This window comes from Caenorhabditis elegans, chromosome I (assembly GCF_000002985.6).
Source record: "Caenorhabditis elegans chromosome I".
Lineage (NCBI taxonomy): Eukaryota > Metazoa > Nematoda > Chromadorea > Rhabditida > Rhabditidae > Caenorhabditis > Caenorhabditis elegans.
Window position 1 is genome coordinate 9,194,828 of NC_003279.8, and position 21,001 is coordinate 9,215,828.

At 33.0% G+C, this 21,001-nt stretch overlaps 1 protein-coding gene and 1 non-coding gene across 6 annotated transcripts in view; one reads left to right on the forward strand and one right to left on the reverse strand.

Annotated features, from left to right (window-relative positions):
- Positions 1 to 21,001, reverse strand: part of lim-9 — a gene marked incomplete at both ends in the record, with an annotated part of 38,919 nt that overhangs the window by 13,018 nt on the left and 4,900 nt on the right. For 3 of the 5 annotated variants that reach the window (NM_001377616.3, NM_001313465.3, NM_001313466.5), the window contains 5 exons: positions 200 to 297; positions 10,760 to 10,905; positions 14,563 to 14,622; positions 15,026 to 15,130; positions 15,400 to 15,510. In NM_001377616.3, the coding sequence (NP_001364651.1) occupies positions 200 to 297; positions 10,760 to 10,905; positions 14,563 to 14,622; positions 15,026 to 15,130; positions 15,400 to 15,510 (520 nt within the window). Of the gene's footprint in view, positions 1 to 199; positions 298 to 3,981; positions 4,485 to 10,759; positions 10,906 to 14,562; positions 14,623 to 15,025; positions 15,131 to 15,399; positions 15,511 to 21,001 lie in introns of those variants that run through there. The other 2 variants (NM_001377617.3, NM_001030057.5) reach the window with 2 other exon arrangements.
- Positions 10,437 to 10,529, forward strand: C45G3.6. Its single transcript, NR_050360.1, has one exon. It is a non-coding gene; the product is annotated as an Unclassified non-coding RNA C45G3.6 (non-coding RNA).

The window sequence follows — 21,001 nt, forward strand, 5'->3', positions numbered from 1 at the left end:
AAAATGTTTTTTTTTAAAATAATTTTTGATTGTTCAAAGTGTATTGCCTGTCGCCTGGAAAAGTTTGAGTTGTTCATTTAAGAAACTGTTTCTTGTTTTAAAATAGCAAACAATATATAAACTTTCCAGAAAATTAGCTCTACAAATTACTAAAATATAAACAATTAATTTTTTTTTTTTTTAATTTCAAATGACCAACCTGGTGGCTGAATTCCAAGTCGATTGTATACGTTGAGTGCTTGATTGGGTGGAAGTTCGTGATCTGATCGATCGCTTTTGCAGTGCACACAGACTTTTCTGTAAAATATTAGAAATTAAAGGAATTAGTTGTTTCAATTTATAAACTTTTGGCTCATGTCTCAGGATGGGAAAACTAAAAATGGAAAATTTGAGAGATTGAAGAGGAAAAGACAAAAAAGAAGAAGAAGAAGCAGACACTTGTTGAAAGATTCTCTTTGTAAACAAATGATTTTTGCCGGAATTTTCAAATTTTGGAGGCGGGAGGGAAAATAGAAATATTACTTTTTGTTAAAAATTGACATCTCATAAAAATAAGAACCCATCTTAAAAAAAACAAGAAAAAATTTTGAAAAAAGCTAAGAAGTAAAACTCAAGATACATAGGACTAAGAATGTATCCCTTTTTCAAATACCAAATGGCAACAGACAAAATGTATAAGATGGGGCGGAGAGATGTCCCGCGGGACCCAAAATTCCAAAGGGAGGCCTTCATACTGAGTGGAAGACGAAATGAGAGGACTAGAATGAGAAGGCACTGCTACAAATAACCCACTAAATATTTGAATTTTAAATTTTAAAATAGGTTTAGAGAAGAGCAACTGATTTTTTTGTGAACTAAAAAGCATTTTTTCTGGAAACATACTAGTCTCCAAAAGAAATCGCTGGAAGTCATCGAAAATTGATTTTTATAAATTTTTGTGCAATCCGAAAAACTGAATATTAGAGGACAACAATTATCTACTAGTCTGGCGATCTTATTTTACAGATAAATCTCGATTCTTATGAGGAAATAAATACATATACTATACACTATATACAAACATGACAAATCGGATTTAGCTCAATTTTGCTCGTAGCGTCGTTCATTTTTTCATGAGCCCCCCATAAATTTGACTATTATTATGATGCTTCTGCTATTTGAGCACAGCTTCAGAGCATTTTGAAATGACCCATTTCCGAGAAGAACCAAAAACCAGCATATTCACTGGTATGCTATTTTATTGCCAATTAGTGCAAAAATCCTGGAATATTTGGTTTTTGATATTTTGAAAACATAATTTAAAACCTAAACTTAACAAAATTAGTCTCTGGAGCTTTATCATAGAGATGTGATAATACTCATTCTTTCTGAGTGAACATATTACTGTATCTACTCATCTGTATCATCTACTTCACCCTTGAACCATATTTCAAAGTTTTACATTAGAGCACGTTTGCATAGAGACTTAGTGAAACCGAATGCGTTTTCTGAAAACAAGGACCGTCGGGATTGAATTTCACATTCAAATTTCCGCGGGTGGGGGGAATTTGTACGTTTTCAGGCTGGAAACATAGAGCCATGTGAGGAGATTATGGAAATTGGAGAACATGAAAAAAGAGTGATGCAGAAAGAGAAAAAGCGGATTACGGTAGAATTAGAAAAGGTAAAAGTTCCAGAATACTGAACAAGGGTTCAGTGAAAACCCATAGGCGAGGTGTTTGAATTAAGAGTGAAAATGTGAACTACAGCAAATTCGTACTATCTAAAAGTTCTTGAAAAAACACTTGTCTAGAGATTTATTTTCCTAGGAAGGGATTTTCAAATAGAATAAAATAGAGAGTTTTAAAAATTACTAAAACATTTGCCGTTGAAGTACTAATTCGAAAGCTTTCAGAAAAAGTCCCCCAACTCTTAACTCTCCATTGAAAAAAACAATTTGTGTCACCATATAGAAGGATCTTCTCGGAAATTCTTGTACTGGAACAAAAAGAGATTTGGGCATGAAAAGTGAAGGGAAAATGTTTTGACACATCCAACAAGAACCACCATGAATTCTACTTTTTTCGAAGCTTCTTCCTCTCCCCCTCCTAAATCCGTGCTCTCCCCGATGAGCAATTTTATTGTGCGCGCATCTGTGGCTCCGCCGGTCTTCTTTACCAAAAACTTTTCCCCTTTTTTCTCATTTTTCTCCCCTTTGACCGGATTTTGTTCCGTTTTTTTGTGTATGTGTATTTGTGTGTCACAAACTGAACTCGTTAGACACTTCCTCTGATTGTGTGTACCGGAAAGGACTGCAGCAGTCCCTGGCACCGAGCGTAGAGGTCTAGAATTTTGGATTTCTTGGATCCCCGAAAAACTTTGAAAGAAGAATCCTAACTAAATCTCAATCAGATCTAGCATATGAGTGCATAACCACACTATAATAAGATTGGAGAGAGTGAGAGAGATTGTTAGGGACATCAGACGACTGTCTCTTGGGAGAATGAACACATGGAAAGTTGAAAACTGAGTGACAATGACGAAAGAGTCTTGTGGTGGTAATTGGTAGTTTCATATGTGAAGAGTTCACGGATGTTTCAAAAACATTTAACTCTGTAGATTCATGAAAGTTCTGTGGATCCCGTTGCACACAAACCTCAAAAAATGCTTTCACACAACAGATTTAAAGTCACAAATTGAATTTCTTGCTACTCTTTTCATCTCAGCAGCCCATCAAGTCAAAGTGTCGTGTTCTTTTTTAGTATCTCCTAGACAGAGAAAAGTCCATTTTCTTTGTTCTTCATCTCATCCCCCTCTTCGAATCAAATTACTTTTGCCCAGCTATGCTTTTTCTATCCCTCCTTCCCACTTCATTCAAGGTCCCCTTTCGTTTTCCTTTCCGGTTTGTCAAAACTATCAATTATTCGTAAAACAAGCACACAAGAGTGGCTCCGAGGATAGCTCTTCCTCCCGACAACAGCAGGAGCCCCTGGAAAAGAGCGAGAAAAAAGGTTCTTACTACCGAGTATAAGTACTATTATTTTTTTATATGCACTAGAGTTTATGTGATGTGACAAAAGATTTCTTGGTTACATTCAGGTTTTGTTCAATACGAAGTCGTGATCAAGCTCTGTGACGGTTCATATGGTCCTAATTTGGTGACTCTAAATTCTAAAGTTAATCCTTAAAATCTTAGAGTTAATAACATTACAAAACAGTTATCTCTCTGTAAGATTTTAAAGCCCTTGAATGTCAAATAATTGAAAAAAAACCATTCTTTCTACCTTTCGGAACTTTTTCTAGAGATGATAAGACGCAGGCAGTGAAGGAGCAGAGATTGAGCAAGAGACAACAAGCTGGTGTCCTTGTGCACCCCACAACGCGTGAAACTCGATATTCATATGCGGTTCTTCGATTCAGTGCCAGTGCTCTGCATTTGGCATTGTTGTGAAGAGCAGTAGCAGAAAAAGAAGAAGCAAGATATGAAAATGAATGAAAAATGACAAAAGTGTTTGAAAATGGAAAGATGAGAAGAAGTCAGAGAGGGAAGAGAGTAGTAATAACAAACATGATTTGTTGAAAATTTGGGAAATTAGGTGGGAGCTCCACTGAAGCCTTGTTGGGATTTAGAGGGTCCCACGGTTCTTTCAATATTGAGAGAGAATTCAAACATCAACGGATCATCGTTCTTTGGCACATTTATTGATTGATACATTTCGTATTTGAAAAATTAATATTTTTATTCCCACAATTTGATTTCATGGACTTTGGAAAAATTAACCAGAATTTTTAAAACTAATTTCCCGAAGAGTTTCAATTTTAAAAAAAGCTTGAAGCTTTATAATCCAAAAATCGGGATCTTTCTTCGCGTCTGCGACTCAATATAAAAAGGGTATTCATAATCAAACATCATCAAAGTATTCTAAAAAAAGAAGCAAAAACCAAGATTAGATGATGACCTAGATTCTTGCAAAGGACTTCAAATTTTCAAAAAAAACTTACACAGCCAAATCCGTTCTAACAACTCCAGATGGCCCATTCGAAGCCGATTTACCACTTCCCACTCTTTTCGGTGGTTGTCGTCTTGCCGGTGGACTTCCAACCGAATGATCAGCTGTGTTGGCTGTGATCAACGTGGGTCGAGAATCCTTTCGCTCCATTGGTGGTGAACATGAGAAACTCGGAAGAATCTTTGCATGTTTTGTAGTGGACGGTGGTGGTTGAGATGCAGATGAAGGTACTGATGGTGGTACTCCACCGTTCTTCTCTTTCTTCTTACCACGCCCCACCATTCCTCTCACCATTGCACGCATTCTTGACGAATCGGAGGATCAGAATATACGTTACCTTTGTGACATTGGAATATTATGATGGTTGACTGAAAGTGACAGTAGTGGGGTGGCTGATGGTGGTGGTGGTGGGGGACACAGAAGCACTGGATGAGAGAGAGAGAGACTCACTCAGTGAGCACAAACTAGAGGGCGAGGCTCCCTTCTTCTTCTCTCAAGCCTGTTTGGTGTCCTGGCCGACGATGGCATCGAGAGGTATAGCTGACTCCTTTGAGACGCAGAGACGAAACGGCAAAATGTGGGCGTGGCCTATTTTTGTGAAGCAGTAGATAGAAGAAGAGAAGGAAGAGGATGAAGCTGCAAGAGCAGAGAAGGAAAAGGGACACGGAGAGGATGAGATGGTTGGTGTTGGTGTTGGTGGAAGTGAGTGAAGCCTCCGCCGCTACCGCCAACTAGCCGGATGTGTCCGCTTCACTGCTTTGCTTTTGGTTTTCACACCTTTTCTCTCCTATATTTATTCCAGAGATGCTCTTATATGCTTTTCCTTTTACCCTTTTTAGGTTTTGACACGTCAAGACAGCTTTCCAGATGTTAAATTGTATTGGCCACTTTTTCGATGATGTTTGCCGAAGTCTAGGTACAATTATTTGTGGCCCTGCTTTAAATTACAATAAGTCTGAAACTGTTTTCAAAACCTTCAAAGCAAAGGGCTCGTATTTTATTCTCTGATATCGTTTATTTCCATCAGTTCTGATATCATGAAAAGCTCATATTCATTGTCAAAAGTTCAAGGAAAAGAGCATTTTCACGCAGTATCCCATCCGTCAATTGCTCTCGAACATCTGATCGGTGTGTGCTCCGTGTGTCTGCGTGCTCCGTGATGTTGTGCTGCTGTGTTGATTTGATTTTTACAGCGTAGCATCTCGTCGTTTTCCCACCAACTTTCATGTCCTTCCATCTCTTCCAAAATATCGAAAGTTATCGCTGTGGCTCCTCTCTCCGTGTGTGCTAATTGGCTTGTCCCAAGATTTGATAAAACATGTGTCTTTTTTGTCATGTCTGTGGTGGATTTTCAAGAGAAAGAAGAACACACGAAAGAGCTAGCAGCACATCCGTCAATTTGTCAACGTTGGTGAGAAGAGATGATGAACACCACTGCGTGATGGAGGGAAGAAAAAAGAAGAAAAATGGATTCCAAGGCTAACATTCATATTTGATTGTCTCTTCTTTACTATTTCTAGTTTTTCTTTGAAGGGAAAAAATGCATTTATCTTTCCAAATGAAAATGATTGAGAGCTTTCAAACTCCCACAAAGATTTTATTTTTTGTTTCTGTGGAATTTTTCGCTGTTTTTTTAGTTAGCTAATTTGAATTTTCAACCAAATTCATGTAAACAACTGAAGTTTTTGAAAGAAACGATGGTTAGAATTTCATATTCTGTAGGGACACTTGTACTTTTTGAATAACATTTCTCAATGAAAATCTCATAAATTTTGATACAAAGAGTTGATTCTTCCATTTTCCTCCTTCTCCTCAAAGTATCATCCCATGTCTAACCCGGGTTTTTGTGTGAGTATATGTGTGCAAATCGCTTAAAAATCCCCTTGGGCATAGTTTAGACTGGCGGGATATCTAGAAGTGGTCCACTTGAGAAGGAACACAAGAGAGATTTAGAGACATTGGGGTCCCACTCCCTCACAACAAATTTGAATTGAACAGAGTGAGATTCGACGACGACCCCAAAACCAAAGAAAAAACAAGCAAGCAAGAAAAATTGGAGATGAGGGTGGAAAACTAATAAATCAGAGCAAGGAAATGAGGTGGAACGGGCAGCAAAAAAATAGAGAGCAAGATGATGATGATGATGATGGGAAGGGGGTCTCAATCAACAAAGTAATACGAGATTTTATTTTGTTCAATTGGAAAAAAAACAGCTGATTTCTTGTTGGAAAAATCTGAAAATTTAAGATCAAATTTCCAGAAAGACACTAGAATTTGGGGGTGGAATATCCTGATCAAAGCTGGAAGCAATATAGTGCATCTTCTCAACATTTCAATAATCACAAAATTAAGCGAAACAAATGTTGTTCAGTTTGAAAGATTTAAGCTTGAGGAAGTCAACAGTGGCTAAAAGTGGTTGAATTTTGATTGTTGCGCAAAAAGATTTTACACGGTGATAAGAATTTTAAAGAATTTTGGATATTAACTTTTCAGTAATTTTCTCATTTTTTAAATTTAATAAAAACAATTTATAATTTCATTGGCTTTTGAACATTGCAGACTGACAACGAATTTTTCATGGAATTAAAATGTTCAAAAGACAAGAACAGACACATAATAAAGCAAAAATTTTATTTGTCAAATCTCTTTTTCTAAGAATTGTTTAAGCTTGGATTTACCATTTGATAGATAAAATTGTCGTGAACAGTTATGGGAATTTGAAGAAAATAGGCCAGCCGCAAAGATTACTGTACAATTAGAAAATTTAAATTTATTTGTAATTATTTTGGAAAAGTTGAATCAGGCTGAGCACATTTTTCTTGGTGTTTTGTTCAATCACATTTTCAGTTTGAATTTGAAAAATTCTAAACTTAAAAGTTTAACCTTAAAAAATAAACCTAGTGCTTTTCTTTAAAATATTTACACTTTTCCTTTTTTGTCTCCGAATCGGGTGTCTGGAGAATTTAACCTTCTGAATTTACAAAATAAATTTCGCTTTCATTTTCCGATTTTGGAAATTGCTTTGCATTGAATTTGTGAAAGATTCTTTGGGCAGTGTGGGTTAAATAATTATTTTCAAATCAGTATTCTCTTTTTTTGTTGTAATTCTACAATTGTTGTTCGTAATACCTTTTGGCAGTTCCAAGTTAAAAATAGTACTACTACAAGTTGTTTCAAAATGCTGACAATTCTTGGTTCCCAGTTGTTTATGTTTATAAATCTCTCACAGAGAAAACGAAAGGATGAAACACATTTTCACAAAAACGGAGCATAAAACGATGAGAGAGTATGTGTTTTGATAGAGACATCAAGTGATTTTGTGTCGAAAATATAGTTTACGCTTCGTTTGAAGAGCGACCGAAATTTGGACCCCCACTCCGCGGCACCACCCGGAAAATTGACGACAACGGGTGCTAGGAAAACTAGGCGGCTTATGACAAATGCACTTGGTAATTCGATTTGAATTTTTGACGGAAAAAGGAAGAAGAAGCAGAAGTTGGAAAAGAGTGTATATATGTCTGCATCTCTTACCTCTACAGTAACTATGATGAGTTTTTGATTTGATAATACTAATTGTAACTTAAAAGTCAAATTATTTTTCAATTCAGTTGAAATACATATAACCGAACAGATTTTAAAATTTTTAATTATTTGAAAACCCCAAAGTGAAAAGTTTTTACCAAAAAATTGGGAAGAGTTCGAAGGGAGATAATTTTTTCACTTAAAAAAATGCAGGAATCAACTAATTCAAAACATTTTCAGACGCCTGAAACTATGAACGTTCAGAATATAAAGCGAGACATTATTTCCATTATATTCAAATTTAGAAACTTAAAACAAAAAAAAAGCGTTTCAAATCTTTTCTATTCCACACAAAATAACACAAAAAGTATACAAAAAAGAGAATTAGAGAAATAAAGTGATAAAAAGTGATGAATCAGTTTGATGAATGGTCAAGGTTTTGAACGGGAAAAGAGCCAAATAGAAGTATGTCGAAAATAGATGATGGAGGAGAACACCGTGACAAGAAGATTGGAAATGAACATTTTACAAAAAAATTTTCAAAAGCGTATGGCGAAAAATGATTCAGCTCGACGTTTGTAGAAAGGATCAACATTTTTCATGAAATTTGCAAATTTTAGGTGAAACATGTGGCGAAGACTGAATTTTATCAGAATACTGACAAAAGAGAGCTATTCTAAACGTTGAGTGGTGTCAGTGGGGATTTTATTTAAAATATACTAAAAATTAGTTTAGAAAGACTGAATATCTACATCAACAATTTAAAATTTTGATACTAGTAGGGAAATATGTGTTTATTTGACTTCCAAAATATAATTTAGATTGACTGTAAATAAAAAATTTCAAGAAAAAGAACTGAGGGAAACAGCAAGATTTGAACATTTGACAGAAATAAAGATAAAAAAATTGAAAATTATTATATCAACTTTGGGTATGAACAGTTTTTCATATTAAAAAAAACATACCGCAGAACAAATTTCTATAAAAATACAAATTAAGAAATTCCAATAGACTGATCTGCAAAATTATGAAAAAGCGTGTTAAAGGCTAAATTCGATTAAATCTTAAGATAAATGTCACCCATTTTGATTAATTTTGAATTTTAAATGATAAACCTAAAAATGAAAACAACGATGTAAAGGAAAAATAGATATAAAAAGGAAAAGTATAAGGAAGGCGTGAAAATAAGAAAGAATAAGATGAAAAAGGCACTTGTGAGAATCTAGAAATCTTCAAGAAAAAGAAGACATTTGATACGGGCGGTGCAAAAGATAGAGAGAGCCTATTGGATAGAGAGTTACCACTTGAACAATATATTTGACCAGTCCAAAATAACTAAAACTAGAACAACTATACAAGTTGAAGGTTTTTGGAGGGAAACTTTCATACAGTTCTTTTCTGAAATAATTTTTTTTCAAGTTTTCTGATCTATTTGCGTTAGGCCTTTATTTCATACATTTTCTTGAAATAATTGATCAATTATATCCACCAAATAAATAAAAAAGCAGTTCAAATCTTTAATAGGTTTTTTCCCAAAAATAATGAAATAAAATCCTCTTAAAAAATGACTGGATGAGTCAAAAATACTCTTTGCCAAAATATTTTCTTCCAGAAATAGATTAAAAGTAAAAAAAGAAGAAAAGATATAAATGACACTTGATATGTTTCTTCGAAATAAAGGAGCAATGCACAACCAAAATGGAATAAAGACAAAGAAATGAAGAGTTCATCTGTTTTTTAGACTATGATCATGATTTTTTTTAAATGACTTTTCTTTAAAAAAATGTTCAGGAACGGATATATTTTACAGGGCTATGAAGTTTTTGGTCAGCAGCGGACTGTCTACCATAAGAAACACTATATTTCATGTAAGCTGAACAAGTTAGAAAATGATTATTTAAATATTTTCGAAAACAAAATTGAATAAATCGTTCAAAAATTTACTTTTGAATACAAATTATCCATTAGATTCCAGTTTACAATAACTTTGTTTCCAAACATATAATCAACCAAAATCAGATGAAGATTTGAGAAAATTTGAACGGTACTGTATTGAAGAAAGATATCTATGAATTGGGATATTCAGATCACCAACAACTGGGATAATGATTAAATAGAAGCAGAGAGATCAGGAGAGTCCTATGATGGTATCAAACAAATCAATAAAAAAAATTCCAAAGACTCTGCAGTTCGTGGAAACCAAACAAATCGAAAACATTGCGTGTTGTTTGTCCCTCCGAATGTCCCGTCTAACATCAAAATTAGGACCCCCTCCGGCTTTCTTTCAAAGACTTCCAAAACGATGGAGAATTAGTAAAAGCTGACTGGTATCTGAGCTTCAGCTTCTTTCAGAGTGAGAGAGAGTATCTTTAGTTTTCTTTCTCCTCCCACCCAAACGAATTTGCATCGAAAAGAAACGGAAACCAATGCGACATCCGGAACAAGGAAATAGTGGGGTCCGATTGTATTTATTTGTAAAATGTTTTGCAGATTAATACTTTATTTATTGAAAATAATTTTTATTTCGTTTTAATTAATTCAATACCTGACTGTATATAATTAAGTTCATCTTTAAATTAAAGCACCTTTGTTCAGATTCAGACAAAGCAATCAGTGAAACAGTAGAATTTCCGTCTTGTCCAAGCAATAATATGTCAAAAGATGTTCGATTTCAGAAAAGACACATAAGTTTAGACAAATGATAGAGGATTCTAAGAATGAAATTATTTAAATTTTGAACTATTTGAACAAAAAAAGATAACCTGATGTAAGAATACAAATAATGACAAAGCCATAACCCCCTTTTTCTTATTCTTTTGCTTCGAGTAACCAAAAATGATAATACGAATGCATTCGTGAGTAGTTCTTTACTTTTTTTCCTATTGTACTCGAAGCTCATCCAATACTTTTTAAATAGACTAGTAAATATATTATATATATATATATATATATATATATATATATATATATATATATATATATATATATATATATATATATATATATATATATATATTTCAAGCCGGAGCTGCCAATTTCTTAAATGGAGACCTAAGCTTAAAAAATGGTTAGGTGATTGATAATACAAAATTGATATTCAAGGAATGACTGAAATTTGAACTGTTCAAAGAAAGAGCATCATGACTAGGGCTGTAATACGAAACACCCCCTTATTTTTAAACCGAAGCTCCTTGAAAAATGAAATCTGGCCTAAGAAAACCTGTATGTATTAAAACATAAATACTAACCTCCATGGATGTTGTTTCCATCCAAGATGACATTCCTTATCCCGACACCTTGCTCCATCTTCAACATCCGTTAAGTTCATCGACTCAATTCGAATTTCACGAGAGATTGAGCCACTCGATGAGCCACTGCCTCCGCCGATTGGCATCTGAAACTTATAAATTTATGATAATTATTTATTCAGAATTTTTAAAACAGAAATACTTCATGAATGAATTCTTTGGTTTATGTCAAATAACGAATAGTAATTATTATTTAGATAACATTTAAATTGAACTTCTGTGCTCATCTTTGAGACAGAAGATCAGTTTTCTTTAGTCTTAGTGAAAACTGCTAAAATTATGTTGCCAAAAACAAAATCAGTGATGCAAGGCGATTTTTAAAAGGTCGGAAGAATAAAGAATTTCAGAAATTTCGGAAATAAAGTGAAACTCTTTGTAATAGAAGTAAAAATCTGCGAATGACATATCTCGCTGATCCAAGTATATTTAAGAAAATTGTATGTGTATCTATTTAGCACGTTTCTGAATTCAAATTATCGTGTTTTGGTAAAGTATTCAAAAGTTAAGCAAAAGTCAAGTTTAAAAAATGTAACCTACAAAATGTTTCTTAAACTTTTTCAATATTTCAATTTTTAAGAAGAAGTTACCAGAAAACTATTATGAAAGAATTTGAGCAATACGGTCGAGACCAACAGGGAGAATACGGTATTCGTGTTTTTTTTTTATTTTTGAATATTTTCTGAAGAAACTTCTACATGATTTCTGACCTTCAAGAATATCATTTTTCTTAAAAACCGACAAAAAAAATGAAAAGAAGCTTCTTGGTCCCAAACAAAATAGTATGGTTGAGTGAAAATTGGAGCATAGTCCAATGGAGAGAGTTGACACCCTGACGGAAGGAAGAAGAAGGCGCAGATGTGTTGCAAATTGGAGTAACTAATCGTAAAAGTTTCATGACCACAAACTTACACACAAAAACCCACACCGAACATTTTCTCTGTGAATTCTAACTTTTTCAAAGTCAAATATTTCAAAGGGGACTTTTTTTTGGGATTGTGCAAAAAACAACTTTAAGATTTTACAGCGTTTTCCCAGTTTTTCAAAAACATAAACTATTTTAATAATATTTTTCTTTTGTAATTTGATTTTAAGAAAAAGTTCATACATTTATTTTTCATTTTTCGATATCAAAATGTTATTTTTAGGACTGAATTGGCTTACAAAAAGAAGTTTAAGCATGAGTTCAAGCTAGAAACATCAAAAGGTAAATTTGATCTTCCGCAGTTTTCACATAACAAAAAAACGGAAGAATTATGTCAACAAAAAATGTTCATGTAGAAAAGATTTAGGTTGAGTTTTAAAAAATTTGAGATGATCAGAAAATTAGATAAATTAAAAAGGTTTCAGATTTCTAGTCAAATTGAATAACCAATATGTGTGAGCATGAACTGAAATTCAATGGAACGAAAAGGTAGATTAGCAGCATTGGGGAAATTTTTTAAAATTATGCCTATGGTACCACAATGGCCAAATAAATTGGAAAATTCTCATTTTTTGCCTTTCTCCTTTTAATGCTACGGTTTACTTATGTTTCAAAGATTAATATTTAACATTTTAGGGATTCGACAGTGCTGCAGCTTTCTCAAAAAGTGGCAAAACTCAGTAATTGGCACTTTTTGACTATCAATTTTTTTTTAATTTGAAAAGTTCTACTATGATAATTGGTCATTTTGGCACCATGTGAGTAAATTTGAACAATTTCCCCACTTGCGCTACTCCACTTTTATAAGAACGGTAGGTTGGAAATTTAGCGAAAATGGAGAATTGCAACATTTACACCTAATTTCAGAAAGCTGCTAGGGCTCCTGGCTGTTATTTTTTCTCAAAAAGAGACAGCTAACAAACGTCAAACTAACAAACAAACAATAAGTATCGAAAAAGAGAAGACCTCGTCAAAAAAGCAAAAAGTAGTGTGACATAAAAACAGGCGAAAAAAAGAAACGAACAATTGAGCACAAATTCGTCCTCTTTCTTCCAAGCAAAACTGAGAGAGAGACAAAATGGGCAAAGATATTTTAATCCAAAAAGCAAATGATTTCAATACTGACTGGATGAGAATTTGGATATTCGTGAGAAATGAGATCTGCTATATGAAAATGTCAGTTATGTGTATTGTTTTGGAATTTGAGATTCTCATTATCCATGAAAAATCATAAGGTTACTGTAGTTGACATTTTCAGTCAAATATTTGTTTGGAAATTTCTGAAGTACCAGAAAAACCCCCGATAAAAGCGCAGCCCATTATCATTGTTTTTTTTTTAATTCTACAAAAATCCTACAAGTTTAAATACACTTTTTTCCTTTTTTCTGAAATGGGCCATTAATTTTTGGCACTCAAATCACGAGCTAGAATATTATGAATATATTCAGCTCGTCGGTTTATTTTCAAAATTTTGCTTTACAAGAAAGTCAAAAATGGAAAAAAGCGCAAAATGTGTGAAATACTAGAAATTGCTGGCAAATTTTCGAATAATACATCATATATTTGAAAGAAATGTGCGTGTGCGTGTGCCCATCTCTGGAGGACCATTCAATTCATATTTGACAAAAAATGGATGTTTCTTTCTTTTTCTCTCACTTTTTCGATTCGTTCGTTTCGTGGTATGCCCCATTATTTACTAGTCTCCAGATAATTGTCACTATTTTTTAGAGAGGACTTTTGAATGAAAAGGGAAGCAACAATGGCTCAAAGAGTTTTTATTATTAAGAGGACGAACGCTTTTTACAAAAGAAGACTCAAGATTAGTAGTTTTTCAGATATAAGATAACTAGTTATTTTTAAGTTTACAAATTAATGTTCATCATATATATCCATTAATCTATCACTTGTGATATCTTGGATCTAAACTGATCTATTTAGTTAAATTCATAAAAACGTAACCGATTAGTATACAAATCCAAGAAGCATGAGAAAATTCGATAGGAAAACGTTAAAAAAACCAAGAAAAGGGCGGAGCCTATTATAGATTTTCCTGTATCTGCACATTTACGATTTATTCTCCTCCACTTTTCATGAAATTTCTAATTTTTTGCAATTAACAAAAAATTGTTCAGTTTGAACAGTTCCAAAAACAACTAAAGTATGTAGCAGCCTCTTTTTTTTCGTTTGTCTCATACACCACGTTTAATATTTCAAAAAACTTGAATGACAAAAAAAAGACCACCCTCATGGAATCTAGCACCCATTTCCTTAAGGAAACTCATGTCATGTCGCCCAGTTTGCGATTGGTATGTGAAAAAAATGTCATGTGCACTTCGCTCGTAGGTACGCCAAAAGGCACTAGGCAGGCATAGGTCGCCTTGGAGGCCGGTGGCATTCTACTGTTTAAAAAATAGATTAAGTCAGAAACTCTCGGAACAAAATTAATATTTTTTATATCGAAAAAAAAACCCAATATTCCTCCTACCTTTTTAAGTCTCAAACCATTTTTGAACATAGTTTTTGCAAAGGAATATGTATTCAAACTTGTCGAACTTCCATTTTCAAATGTCATGTTTTTATGATGAATAGTAGAAGAAGTGTGAGAATAAAAAAATGCAAGGAAAAGGAAATAGATAGGGTATAAGTATAACTGAATTTTGAAAATTAGATTAATTAGAGAAACATTTTACAAAGAATACAGATGGAGCATCCTCTTTTTCAAATATTTCAACACTGAAATTGTTTTCTTTAGTTTTTGGCGAATGACGACTTTTGGAACAGAGTTTAAAAGATAAAAAGTCTTGAAAATTTGAAAACTAACTCTGTAAGATGGACGAATGTTGTTGTAAGTTCTGTTTACGGCAGTTGTTGCTTGGCAAACCTGTAAGCATTCAATATTTTTAACATGAGACAGTAGTAATTGAACATTTTCAGAATTTTGACAATCCAGTTACAACTGATTGTTTTCTAATTTTTGAAAATAACTCAGTTTCGGGAAAAAACTATGGAGAATTCGCACGAATTCTCCACATTTTTGATGGTACTTGTTTTGGAAAATATTTTCATTATTTTTGTGGATTACGGGTTAAATGTTTTTGTAAAAGTACACGAGACACCATGTGATCTAAAAATTTCAAAATGTTCATGGAAATTGAGGGACGTTTTAGTGGTTGCCCAACACGAAAGAGACTCAAAGGATTAACTTTCTTTTTACTTTTATTTTGTTGTTTTTCATTTACTTTTGCATAACCATTTATTTTATATTAACTTCAAATGAAACTCACCTTGAATGCAGCTGGATCTTCAGTTTTATCAAGTTTCTCATACTCAACAAATGCTCCTTCTTCCTCATTTTCCGGCTTTTCGTTTTCATTTCCATACGACGAGTACTGAAATTAAAAGTTTATCAGAATTTTTTACGTACACTTTTTAAATGTGAAGAAACAAAATTTACCTCCGAATTGTGATTTTTTATTTCAATTATTATATTTTCAAATTATTATTACATTTTATCGCATATTTTAGTGTTTATCTAAATTCAGGCTTTTTTTGCTTTTAACCGCCATAAAACTTTTAGAAAATTTATCAAAATGTTTGATTATGAAACTGTTTATTGAGGCCATATTGAGTTTATTAAATAATTATTTTTAAATCTAACCTCTGGATCATCAGTAACATCTTCAATAACCATTCCATGATTTGAATTATTATTATTTGAATTATTGTTACCACCGCCTCGATATGGATTATTCATAGTGGACAACATCATCTGAAAATGTCTTTCATTTGAAAAAAGAAGAAACTAGAAAACATGTATGAAAATGGAAATTAGTTGGTCGTATATTGGCATCCCATTGAGAACAAATTGAATAAGGAACATGTAAAGAAAAAGAATTGAGAGATTAAAAATTAGAAGAGAAATCTGAGAAATTAGAGAGAAAAAGGAAAGAAAAATTACTGGTTCAAGTGTATGTAATTATGGAAAAATAGTTTACGATCGAGCGGTCGATCTAACATATCCTCTATTTGTAGTACACTTTTTGAGATTTCGGTTCAATTCTTCAAATAGATTTTTGGTTTTGAAAAAATAGATGAATTCTAAACGTTCTACTGAAAATTTAGTGGTCTATTAACTATAACTACTGTCTTCCGTCCCATTTATAAAACTAAATTTTCGAAATTCTTTAAATATATTCCACGGAAGTTAGCAATTTTCAGATTAAAAAACCGAGTTTCAAAAAAGTTTTCCTCAAAATTTCCCAACACTTTGTTCGGAAAATCATATTAACTCAAAAAAAGTCGACCGAGAATAGCTAGATGAGTCTGTGAAGAAATGAATTCAGGTCGATTAGGCACACGCATGGAAGATTACGGTAGCTAATGGACAGGTGACACTACTTTTCAAGAGACTAGAGGGGGAGGTAAGATGAAAAAGACAAACTGGTTCAAATTTTGACGGTCAGTTTTTAGGAAAGATGATGGACACAACAATGACGAAAAGAAGAAAAAGAAGAAGTGGTTCAAATTTGAAATTAGGAACAAAATTTGGAAGAAATTGAGGAAAAATTGTGGAAAGAGATGAAGATTCTACAAGGGGTAACAATGTCTTTCTTTTTTTTCAATTGGTTCAATGAAAAATTCAATTTAATTTATATTCCGTTAAGCAGGCCTAAAAACTCTCAATCTAAAGTGAGCCTGAATTGTGAGAAATAATGGTGCTCAACACAAACAAGGTGTCCAGGAGAAGAATGGGAAGAAGAATAAGAGGAGTTTGTTTGTCAGGTTCAGGTATTCAACGGTTGCTCAAAAAACAGGAAATGGACAGTTAACCGGGCAATGGTTTGAATGAATGGAACATGCACTACTAATAGAAGGATGAGAGTTTGAATTTTGATGTTTAGAAACTGTTACAAGTAAAGAAAATTGAATGATCATTGCCTAAAATTTATGGTTGTGTTTTATTCATTGGTCTGCTTGCACAGAAATCTTTGAAATAATTATCATAAGAGTTTTTTTTTGTTAGCTAAAACATTGTCCAAGAAAATTCAACTGGAATATGCCAAAAGCGTAGAAAGAGGCGGAGCTTTTTATCGAAAATTGAAATAATTACAAAATAAAATTAGACCGATGTAAATAATAATTACCGATAATAGCCTCTGGGGTTTTTTTCCTATATTTGTTTCATGGCACCTAGTAAAGGATAAGAGAATAATTCCATAAGTGATAGGACAATTTTAAACACAGTGAAAAGGGTGGAACCTTTGGCACCACACTCCAAATTATTCATGAAGGTACACGCACCAAGAAAATTTCGGTCGTGTCAGGGCATCGGGTTTCAAATTGGGAATTACACCTGTTTCATTAATTTTGCTGTGGAGTAGGTTCCATTTGAACAATTGTCAAACAGTATCCCACTAAACTAGCCTAGATTCGAGATATCTATCAACTTTGGAGGATGTTACTTTTACTGTAGTCCACCAGACACGATGGCCGCATGACTTGGAAACTAGAAACCGGAAGATGAGCATGTTTAGGTTCAAAAGAAAAAACGGAGAATAATCCGAAAAACGGTATGAGATGGGAAATGAGAGAGACACAGACAACATGCTTGTTTATTTGGTTTCCGTCGGGCGATTCGGAACCGGACAAAAGTTTTGTGGCAAGAAGAGGAAGAACCACGAAAAAAAAGGAGAAAATTAATCAAATTATGATACAATGAATCAGAAAAGACACAAAACATTCAAGTATACTGAAAGGACAAAAGATTGGAATAAAAAGGGAGAGAGAGAGAGAGAATGATAAGTCATTCACATTTGAAAAGACAGTTTCTTAGTTCTTTCAGTTGGTAACACAGAGGAAATGTAATCGGAAAAGGGCAATTGATCTCTTTTTGGAGTAACACACTTCGGATGACAAATTACTGTTACAAAATGGCTATCGATTCGGTTTGTTTCATCAGAGACGTTCATTAAAACTACTAAATGTTTTTAATATTCATATTTCACTACAATGGAGCAACTAGTTTTTTTAGGTCGCATGTTCTTCAAAACTGATGATTTTTATTCAAAACTTTTTTTGAATCGTAACACTGAAAATAAAGTGACACAGTGAATGAAAGAAAAACTCGGAAAAGTCCAAAATTATGTAGAACATAGGTCATGAAAACAAGAATTTGTTAAGCTTCTCAATTGTTTTGAATGTTTTAATCTATTTATTTAACGTACTCGGCATTCAGAGGCAACTTCCTGCTACACTTTGGCAACTTATTTAGTGCCACTAAAATAAGTTGCCGAATTGCTGGCAGGAAGTTGCCGAGTTGTTGGCAGGAAGTTGCCACGTAGTGGCAGCAAGTGGGAAAGAACGCTCAGCAACATCTAAATGTTGGCAGGAATGTGCAAAAGTTTGGCGGGAAGTTGCAAGTAAGCAAAGTTTGGCAGAAAGTTGCCTCTGAATGCCTGGGAGCGTTCTTTCCCACTTGCTGCCACTACGCGGCAACTTCCTGCCAACAACTCGGCAACTTCCTGTCAGCAATTCGGCAACTTATTTTAGTGGCACTAAATAAGTTGCCAAAGTGTGGCAGGAAGTTGCCTCTGAATGCCGAGTATTACCACATACTACTGGAACTCGAGGCAACGGAAAGTGCAAGTAGAATAAGTACTTTTTTGAAGGTTAAACACCAGCGACTGTAATATTGAATTAAAGAATACTAATTTTGTTGAAATTGGAAAAAAAACTGATGTTGAAAATAAAACTTTGAATAATTCTAATGATTGATTAGGAAGCTTATGTGGTTTTTATTTTGACATATTGAAAAAAGAGAACAAAAAAAGTAATCTCAGATCAGTATGTTGAATTTGAGTTATTGAAGTTATTGATCAGAAATAGTTTTCCCGTTTTTTGGTTAGAGTACTCATACCAAAAATCAGTGTTACTAATCTACAACTAATATAACATTTTAAATTATAAACATTGTCATATAATTTTGTTTAACCATTTGAACATTCTCAATCTTTGTACAAACGCCGTTCGAAATACGTCAAAGAATTCGAAAAAAAACATAGAATTTGTTTAATAGAAAAAAGTATGAAAATGATAAAAGAACACAATTGGTATCCAGTGTTGTAGCTACTTTTGCTGCTGCTGCAGAGATTTGTTTGATTTGATAAAGATATTGTCCTCTTCCTCCTCTATTTCCAAGAGAGAAAGGGATAAAATGATGATGAAAACGGATCAAATTAGGAACACATAGAGAAAAATGAGAGAATTGGAGAAATTGAAAAAAAGAGAGGAAATTCAAAACGTAATTATTTATTACTGATTAAAATTGCACAAGCCATTGGAATTTTTTGTTTCAAAAAATTAACCAAAATTTTGGCAAGTATAAAACAGTATAAAGGGAGGGAAACCAAAGCTTTTTCGGGCTTTTGCTTTTTCTTTTAAATGCTTTTTCAAAAAATTCATTTAAAAATTTAATAGTTTTCGAAAAAATACTTTTGTAGAAAATGGGAAGACTGCGAGATTTTACTTCAAATATCAATCTTTTTGAATTACTCTAAATGGTTTGATTTCTGATACATAGTTTTTAAAAATATTACACAAAAATTAATTTTCGGCTATGCAACGGATAGGTCGAGTTTTGGGCATTTTACGATCGAAAAATGGCCAGAATTGTTTTAAAAAATGTTCATGCGAAAAAAAAAATTAAAATTAAAAACGAAAATGTTTTTCTGATGAATGAACGATGAAAGTTTTTTTGGGGTTGGCGAGAAATTTGGATAGATGTCAGCAGGGTTTTGTGTATTCTTATGAATTCAAGTCGAGATAGAGGAAAAATAGATGAAGCTTAGAAACGTAGAGAAGCAATCATGAAAGTAAAAACAGGTTTGATATAGGCGGGAATATATCAATCATAGGTGTCTCTATCTCTCAATCTCGTCCAAAAGGTAAAGATGTCAAGGGTCGCATTGGTTTAAACAAAAACTTTGGTAATGAGATTATCATATTCTTTCTGATAACTTTGTGGTAGACTCTCATCAGGGCGTATGATTTTGTGTTTTATCGTGTTTTTGGATAAATATTTCTCCTTTTGTTTTCACAAAAAAAATAGGAATACTCGCAAAGTATTTTTAAAGGCTAACTGAAGGAATTCAAAACCCTTAAAATACTTTTGTAGACAAAAAAAAACGATACTCGAAATTGTAATTAGAATTATAGAATATTCAAAAATGTTTCCTAATTTTTCAAGAAAAATTTTCAAATTTGCAAAATGCTTCGTTTTTTGGCAAAAAAAATTATGGTTCGTTCTCGGAAATAATTTATGTTACACCCGGAATATGATTTGAAACAACTGGTATTATTAAAGAGCGGACGGATTGTTTATTATTTTTAAAAAGTTAAAATGTTTCCAAATCTTTGAAAAATGAAACAAAGTTTCCAATTTCATCGGATTATATCCAGTTGAACAAAAGTCGAAATGTAGAGGGATAGAGGATTATTATTTATTTTGAGAGATTCTGTAGGCAACAAAAAGTGAAAGTAAAGAAATGAACTGTTGAAAAGTGAACTAAAAAATACAAATAAACATTCGAAAAATGAAATATCAGGTTACTGTCTATAAATGACATCACATTGGATTCATTTGACTTATCCTTAAATTGTTGAAAAGCACGATTTTCGTTTGAGAAACGGATTTTAGAATGACCAATTCTTGACACAAAACATTTCATTTTAAAAGCAGTTGCGAAATTATTTGAAGAAAGCCTAAAATATGTAATGAAAAAAATTTGTTTGAAAGTAGTATCGCAAGTGGGGTAGGTTTTTATTTGAAATCAAAAATAGGTAAATACCAAGTTTTATAGCACCATAATTTTGGAATTCAAAAAAAAATTAAATGTCATCGACGAGTTTTATATTTCAACCACTTTTTAATTACATTATTCAAACATTGCACAGTCTCGAGCAGGCTGTAGTGCACGACATTAGTCAAATAATGCTTTTGTTTTTTTCATAAATTTGTCAATATACCGAAGCTTTGATTGGAAATTCTGGAAATCTACTTTTTTCTGCATCAAATCGTATTATTTATAAAGTTTGTGAAATTTATTTTTGCATAAAAACTTGATTAAAAAATGGTATATAAATTCAAATTCAAAAGAAAGATCGTTGAAAGATAATCTTGGACTAAATACATGGTTTCATGTCAATTACCAGTGATTTGCATCAAACATTTGATTCTATTTAGAATCGGAAATCAAAAACAA